At 44.2% G+C, this 8,990-nt stretch overlaps 1 protein-coding gene across 1 annotated transcript in view; it reads right to left on the reverse strand.

The window, feature by feature from the left end:
- Positions 1-4,984, reverse strand: part of LOC126175567 (serine/threonine-protein phosphatase PP1-alpha-like) — a 624,274-nt gene extending 619,290 nt beyond the window's left edge. The window contains exon 1 of the mRNA XM_049922425.1: positions 4,859-4,984. Within this exon, the coding sequence (XP_049778382.1) occupies positions 4,859-4,939 (81 nt within the window). The 5' untranslated portion in view covers positions 4,940-4,984. The remainder of the gene's footprint in view (positions 1-4,858) is intronic.
- Positions 4,985-8,990: the final 4,006 nt, after the last annotated feature.

Consider the following 8,990-nt stretch of genomic DNA (forward strand, 5'->3'; position numbering starts at 1 on the left):
AGGGTTAAACGTGGATTTTCACTGCCCCAATTCTACAGCTGTGGGTGATCACCACGACACTGATATGAAATGTTGACTCATCATTGAAGATTTTTGTGTTCAGGAATGTCCCGTCGTCCTCTATCCGATGCAACATTTCCACACAGAAATAATCATCTTGTGGTGCAGTTTCTCTTGTTATGTCCGTGCTTGCTACGAAAATGGGATGAGAAATTGCGCCTTATGCAAGATACATTCTTTCTGTTTTGTTTCACCCACACATGTTTCAGCACTTTTGTGCTGATTGTAAGCCTAATATTTAACGTTAATTGTTACTATAACTGTAAGCCTAATATTTACTTTTTAATTGTTACTAACATTTGAAACTATCACTAATTAGCAATGATATAAGAAGAAAAGATGACCTTGGCCTGCCTAGTTTTGTGACGACCACTTCTATAGTGGAAGTGAATGTGGCTTTGCTGTTTTTGCATTCGACAGTGAAAACATTAGCAATAAAAAGAGAAAACTGGTATTGTTAACCTGTTATTTTTTAATTAAATGAAATGTTTCCAAAACTTTCTCTAGTAAACTAGTGCTGGATACATACATTTTCCAGAAGTTGATAACATGATCATGAATGAAGGTATATGATGACAGAAATTGATCTGAGAATCAATAAGATCAATACGACATACTGTAAAACAGTTGCAACCAAAATGGCGATCATTCCTAGCGGCTACTGTTAAATACGGAAGCTTCATGTACTACTTAAAAGGGTCGCTCTCATCGATATGCTTCTTGTTACCAGGAAAACAGACTTGATAAATGTGATATCTACGACCATAGTTACAGGACATGGAAAATGATGTACCAAAGGACGAAGAAAAAGGATTGTTGACAAGTTTCTGCCCCAGAGCATGGAACCACGAATAAATGAAGCTATCAGTAAATTTAGAGGTTTTAGAATCTAATGCGCCATTTACGGTGGGTTCTCAATCTTTAGAATATGCCCAGCTTAGGTAAATAGACATATTCCTCCAAGAGGAAGACCACGACTGAGGTACATGGATCAAGTCATGAAAGATGTTGGATGTAACACCTATAAAGAAATGAAGAGAAAAGCTGAAAGACGCACAGAATGGAGACAAGCTGCCATTGTAGCTGTTGCAAACCAATCCTTGGATTGACCACTTCAGAAGAAGAAGGTAAATAGACGTGCGACTGTGTACTGTGTTTTTGTGACGCATCTGCACAAGCTTTTTGTTTTAAATATTTTAGTTATGACGGGTCTTTTCTAATGTGCTGTTTTTTATTCACATGACAACTTGGCGTGAGGTCCAACTTAAAATGTACACGTTTCATAACGAAAAGATTTTTTAAGGTCTGGAACGATAGCAAAGTCTGTCGACACCGGTTGTTTTAAATAAAGAAATGTTTATGCTATCTTGGCATTATAATGTTTTTAGAAAATAAAACAGATCTCTCCTTCTGTCCTCTCAAAATGAGAGAATTTAACAACGTACAATACAGTTACGTCTCACTGCTGTCCGTGATGTTCCAGTACGATGGCAATAGTCAGAATGTATCTTTTTAGATTCCTGCCTTTGTGTACCTTACTTTCTAGGCCCTGTTGCTTTGGTCGCAAATGTACCACATTTATGAAATTCATTGTGCTTTGGTTTGTCCACGTCTTGATTGCGGCTGATAATGAGTCGAGTGCATCTAGATATGACTCGGCCATACGAAATATATTCCGCTTTTGGTTCACGACCTGGCTTGGCAATACATCGGCAGCTAACTGTACCAGCGTCCTCCATCGGCATTATTGTCGGGCCATACGGAAATATTGCCACGTATTGCAGTCATATTTGAACAAGGTTGACGTTAACAGAACTGTGGCCTCACATTGCCGAAAATTTGGTCTATGTAAACACACCATCAAGAAACGTTGGCATTTAATCGAAAGCGTCTACTCACTCTCTCCTGAAATCATGAGCAAAAACACAGAAGACACCAAAACGTTCAGTCCCTATTCCCCACTAAAACAATCATGTCACCCTCTCACAGCCACCAAAAAATGCTGAAACCGAAGAGTAGAAAACAAGACATAACCGAAAATTTGGAAAAGAACAAAATATAAACGTCTAACATACTTTATATCCAAAACAACCGTAATTGGGTCCTTGTCAGCCTTTTCGTGTCTTTTTAATTGTCTCGTGCGAGGGACAGTGTCAAAACGCTGGAGTGAACCGCAGTAAAATAACAGTGCACGAAGATAACTAAAGCCCTGGGAAGTGTGTGCGCATGTCTGCTGTATAATACAAGAGCATTAAGCTACCTATAACATGGAGGCTTTTATTAAAAATACAATGCTTCTGTTAAATTATTGGTTTTTAAGTGTCTCGTGCGAAGGACAGTGTCAAAACGCTGGAGTGAACCGCAGTAAAAAAAACAGTGCACGAAGATAACTATAGCCCTGGGAAGTGTGTGCGCATGTCTGCTGTATAATACAAGAGCATTAAGCTACCTATAACATGGAGGCTTTTATTAAAAATACAATGCTTCTGTTAAATTATTGGTGCTTAAGTTCACAGAGTTTTTGTTTTGCATTTTGCTATTCCGGTTGCTATGGCTTTATCTATTATCATTTTTTATTTGTAGCTCATTGTTGCTATTTGAGTTTACACATTGTCATTTGGAGATAGTGAATGGAGCTTGGTTACTGGCACAGTGACTAATAATAATGTCTGAGATAGATTCGAAAACAGTTATGGTCAAATATTTCGCTCGATAAACTTGAACACAAGTGGAATCAGACCGATATTATCCCAGTTTCGTTAGGAACGAAGTACAGACGTGAAGCCTGTGCAAAGAGGTATTCACTGGAACGCCATTTTTAGTCATTCAGGAAAATACAAGGGCTATTCGGAAAATAAGTTCCGATCAATCGCAAGATGGAAACCACTGTGAAAATCTCTTGTTTTGCACAAATATGTTGGGTAGCGTCTTTAGTATGTTTGTCACTCCCGGCAGGTTCAAATGGCTCTGAGCACTATGGGACTTAGCAGCTGCGGTCATCAGTCCCCTAGAACTTAGAACTACTTAAACCTAACTAACCTAAGGACATCACACACATCCATGCCCGAGGCAGGATTCGAACCTGCGACCGTAGCAGTCGCGTGGTTCCGGACTGAGCGCTCCCGGCAGGTCTCTTTTCAATTCTGAGCGCACAGTGAGCACATTAAGAAGCCTAGAAAGTAGTGTCTCTCGCCAAGTGTGAGGGCCTGGTGAAAGATTTGGCCTGATGTGAAGCCCACAGAACATAATTGTTGTGCTTTTCGTTCTTCATGAGAATTGTCAGCCGCACTCTGCTGAGGCAATGAAGATGCCCCTACAGCCAGCGTTTCCTGTGGGAAGTGTTTGATGGGCCGCAACACAGCCCGTAATTGGCTCGTCCTGAGCTTCATCTCGGCTCACATGAGCCGCAGGTCAGGGAGACAACATTTTGGCACAGACAACGAGCTGTAGACGAGCGTAGAGAATTGGCGAAAAGCACAGGCGGCTGCTTCTATGTCGAGGGTATTGGAAAGTTGGTACAACGCTACGATAAAGATCTAAGTTGGAGCGGCGACTATGTAGAGAGGTAGCTGTAAGGTGTAGCTAAACAATGCAAAAAAAAACATTTTTGATTTTCACCATGGTTTCGATCGGAAATTAGTTTCCGAATGGCCCTCGTACTCATGTCTTTGAAAAATCGATGTCAACAGTGTATTGCAATGGAAGGACAACAAAATGTTGACTGTAGTTTTCTAACTGCAAATTCGGCCGTGACTGGATTACAGACAGGATGAATGCGTACTATACCAACAAAATTTCGGAGATTGTTCGGGGATATTTTCTGAGTATTGACAAATAAGGCGCCAGTGGTCTCCGGTTGTTCATTGCAGAATAATGATGTAATTATGATTTATTCGGGTTGGGTTGGGTTGTTTTGGGGAAGGAGACCAGACAGCGAGGTCATCGGATTAGGGAAGGATGGGGAAGGAAGTCGGCCGTGCCCCTTCAAAGGAACCATCACGGCATTTGCCTGGAGCGATTTAGGGAAATCACGGAAAACCTAAATCAGGATGGCCGGACGCGTATGATTTATTCGGTATGTCGCTCGAATTATCTTTGTTCTTTTGAAAATACCTTCACAACAGTGCAAAATTTGTAACATGTGACATGCTATCACTAAAACGCACAACACAAAAACTGAAGTAACGTAACGACAGTGAGAAGCGAGAGCATTGCGATGTGGTTGCCGCAACTGCAGCCCAGCAATATGGTCGTCGTACTGGTCTTCCATTTCATTCAGTGACTCTATACACGAGGTGCATACCGGTCTGACTGACAGCTTGAGGTTGAAGAGTTTGGATTGCGGTTGCCAGTAGCAAGTACGGTGAGTGAATGCAACGAGCTTGTTTGCAAACAAGGCACATAGCGCATTACGTCGACTTTTTCACTTCTGTGGAGATATTTTCAGTGGACTGCAGATGCGAAGACAAATGGAGGTAAGAAACCAAACGAAATGCAATTACTCTATAACGAAGCACCAGAGACTACGGAACCCTTATAGAAAAATACTCAGACAACATCGCTGAACTATCTCTGTTGTCGGTAAAGTTTACGTTCACTCTGCATATACTTTGAACATTCTGCAGCATTACAAATAGCAATGACAGTAGAGCTACGAAAAGACACAGTGAGCGTCCATTTTATGTTATTTTTGCGACGGAGGTGTGTATGTTTACGGAACTCACGCATCAACAATAGCCTGTTTCCCTTTAGTGCAAGTGCGCTGGACTAAAAGAAAGTGGTGGGTGGTGAGTCGCACCTGCTTCTCGCCCTTTTTGCGGCCGACGAGCAGCTGGCTGATGACCTTGTCGACGTCGAGCGTCTGCGCGCGCGACTTCATGGCTAGCGGCTGCCCCGTGCTGAATGTGTGATGGGCAGCGCGGCGCGGCTGGGCTGCTACTGGTGCGGGAGCCACAGGCGCGCAGCGAACGCCGCCGGTTCCCGCGCATGCGCGCTCTGGCCGACATCTGCAAACGCGATCCGCGAAAACATGCGGACCCTTGCGCTACCGGGACGGACGGGGAACACGAGAGCCCCCTCTCATATTTCTATCTTTGAGTAATTCGATTTTCCTCTCTAATTGCATGCGGTGAAAAGTCGCTATTCCTTCACACGCGGACTTCCCACGCAGCGTCTCTCGTCACCCGGGTGGTCCGGTGACAGGCGCGTTCTGCTGATCTTGAAAGGGTTAAGCCGACGGGTGTGAGGGAGTCCAGTGGATTCTTTCCGGACGCCGACATTGTCATAAGACCGGCGGCGACACGTCCACAGGGGCCTGACGGAGCGGCTGGGCTAGAGATTCCGTTACTTCGCAGAAAGTTAGTGAAAACACTTTCTGGCGGGCTACCAGCGAGGCGTGGGAATGACTTGTGTTCCCAGGCAGTCTTGGCGGGCATATTCCCGCGTTTTCTGCTAAATCATAACTGTGATTGGCTTGCTCATGGGATAGCTCCGTGACGTAGCAAAATCGGCGCAGAAATTGGCGCCAAGTTTCTCCTCCATTGGTGGAATAGTAGTGCGTCAGCAATAGAGTGGAATTTTCCGCCGGTTTTCGAGTTGCTGATTGGAACGTTTAACGACGGCGACTGTCGTGGTGGCGAGAATGTTCTGTGTTTGGCTTGTACGGGTGCTCTTGAGGAGAGTTGGCTCTCGCCTTTCGGACGGAGTAGGTTACAAGACTGAGCTCTCGCTGCTCTGGACAGCCTGCCTTCCGTTGGCTGTCTAATATACTTTTATTTAATTGTAACTATTGGTAAAGTTGCTGCAGTTTCGACTTCAACGTAACTTTCCGAGTAGAGTTGACAATTGAGCGTTCTGCGTACAAGCGGCCTATGTTGTCTGTCTTGAGCAGTTTTGGCTAAAGTTGACTGTATCAGAGTTACTGTGTGACTTCGCTTGTTAAAATCAATCCCTGTACCATCAGTGATTGTGTAGCGAGGCTTCTTCATCTCCCTCAGAGGCGCATTTGTGTTTCTAGGAAGTCTTTAGTCTGGAACAACCAGACCAGGATAATTTGTTACGGGCTATACTCACGACATTATCATCACCACGACGGGACGTCGAAGCAACCAGCCATCGCCTCCGGTACTCCAGATCGTGTTCTTGCAGTTAAGAAGACAGCTTGGTAATGTATGTCCGCAGCACCGGCAGATTAGGGATTTTTGCTAGGTGATAATCAGAGCTCAGCAGAGCTCGCCTGTTCGTCTTTTCTAACTTTGATCTGTCTTGGGTGTTCATTGTCTGAGTTCTCATTAGTGTACCAACAATTAATGTTGGGTTAGCTGTGTGTTTCTCTTAAGATTTGAGTTGCAAGGAATTGGCTCCACATACCACTTCGTCATTACTGTCACAATCTAGTTTATGGACAACTTCACCTTCACAGCATTTATTTGAGTATCCAATTTGATCCAATTTGATGTATTGTAAATGTTTCATGTGTTTTGTTTATGATTTTGAGTTTAGTCATAATAAATCAAATTGTTATTTTGGACAGAACTTTCATTCTGTTAATCAGTAGAGCAACCCGGTACACAGAGGCTGGCCGGCACGTAGGCCATCGTCGTTGATCTGCCGGGCGGATTCGATCCAGGACCGAAGTTCTTTCAGAATTCTTGAGGTGGCGTGCTAATGTTTGCGGCTTCCCAGACGAGTCAGTCGAGGTGATTTTAGACATGTGGAAATCAGTCATGCATCACTTCTGAAAATACTGCACGACATTTTGAACACAACAGAAGTCGCCACATTCCGTCACTGCTCACACCACTCAAAAGACTGGCCGAACCGAGACAGCAGCAGAAATATTGTAGCCGTGTCAACACAATCCAGAAAACGTCCCTAGCCACTTAAATACCGTACACGAGTTTTGGATATATCACTATGATCCTGAGATAAAGAAGCAAAGCAAGCAGTGGAAGCATGTGAATTCACCACTGCCGAAAAAGGCAAAAACCCAACCATGATCAGGGAAAGCTGGTGCTCAGTATTGTTTGGAACTGCCACGGTGTGGTGCTAACAAATCACGCTCGTAAAAGGCGGACAGACAGAGGAGCAGACCACCGAAATATGACGAGATTATGAGAGACTGCCAAGACGAAGCGTCGCGAGAAGCTATCTAAGTGGGTGTTTTGTTCCACCACAACGGCCCAGCTCATTCTGCACAGGACGGTTACACCTGCTGCTTCTGTGCCTCATAAAAGTTTGCTAACCCAGTGACTTTGTAACGCAGTGACTTTGTCAAGCGCATAACGCACGTGGCGGCGCAACAGCGTCTGTCCACACCAGTACCCACCACAAAGGAAGAGAGAGAAATAAAATTAATCCTTTAATTCTGATCACAGATTCCAATTCCAAATAAAATTCGGAGTACACTGATACCGAACAGACATCGCTAGGTTAATTAATTAACAAGTCGTCAATCTTAATCACTCAATTAATCCTACTGAACTCACGGATGTTCCTAGGTCCACAGACGCCACCGAGGTATTGCCTACACAGAGGATGATCGGTTGGAGAGGCAGAATAATTTTGGCATTTCTAGTTTATTTAATATAGAAAATGACTGAGATGGCGAAATCTATTTTATTTCGAATCGTCTTTGAAGGCACGAGGTGACAGCGATAAACAAAGTCTCCCGCGTTCTGGAAATCCGCGGCGGTTCGGGCCACCCAATTTGAAGGCAAGAACACGGCCTCTCTTGTCGGCCAGGATAGCACGAATGGTTCCACCTCCAACTTCTGTTCGGTTGGCTGCAAGGACCTTTTCGTATGCCACGGAGGTGCACTGCAGTTCGTCTATCGAGTCTTTAAATTCCCCAGAGAGCAGTTCTCTACCCCATTCCGTTGCAGTTACTAAGGGTGTCAACATCACGAGGTCCACTGTGCATCAGTTGCCGCCATTCTTCCATTGGCTTGGGAGCAACCTTGTCTTAACCATCCACGAGTTGCTAGTGATGTTCACAGTTACGAAGCTGTGTTTACATGGAATGGAATGGGTCCTCGGATCCAACAGAACCGATCATTGTCTGTAAATATCTCACCAAGGAATTGCACTTTGGGAGTTGTTCTTGTAAGTGTCTGTTCTATGTCTCTCCGGGTCTTTCGGGCGATTCCGATTTCTTCCATGGCTTTAAAGAGGGTTTCGCGGTCTACTGAGTCATAAGCTTTCCTGTAATCGATGAATGTTATTACTGTATTCCTGCACTTTCTCATTTTTAGTATAGTCTTTAGGCTCCAGATATGTTCCGCACATGATCGACCTTTTCTGAATCCGACCTGGTATTCACCAAGTAGTCGATTCGCCTGGGGTTCTATTCTTTTTGGAAGTGCTTTGGAGAGGATTTTGTACGCCACTGGGAGCAGCGAGATTCCTCTGTAGTTGTTGATGTCGGTCTTATCACCATTTTATGTAACTGGTGGATCAGAGCGCACTTCCAGTCTTCTGGTACTTCCTCCGCCTCCAATATATCTGAGAGTAGGTGATGAAGTTCCTGTGTCAGTATAGGAACGTTCAGTTTCCAGAGTTCTGCGATAATCACATCTTCTCCTGGTGCTTTGTTGTCCTTGAGCCGCTTGATTATCGCCGTAATGTCTGCGAGATCTGAGGCTTTTGAGTCCGGGTGTGTGAATACCGGGGGTGTGAAGTCAAGTTTGTTCTGTGGTGGCTCACAGTTAAGAAGTAGCAGAAATACTAGGCTAATATTTTGCAGTTGTTTTTTGAGTTGGTTTCCAATGAGCCGTCGGGTCTTTTGAAGCACAGGCTGGGAGCTTGGTATCCCTATAGGTTTTCTCTAAACGTCTTGTAGAAATTTCTTGTATTATTTCTGTTGAAATCCTATTGGATTTCGTGGAGTCTATTGTTGTCATATCCTCGTTCTTCTGTTCGAATCACCTTTG

The sequence above is a fragment of the Schistocerca cancellata genome, chromosome 3 (assembly GCF_023864275.1).
Source record: "Schistocerca cancellata isolate TAMUIC-IGC-003103 chromosome 3, iqSchCanc2.1, whole genome shotgun sequence".
NCBI classification, from domain to species: Eukaryota; Metazoa; Arthropoda; class Insecta; order Orthoptera; family Acrididae; genus Schistocerca; species Schistocerca cancellata.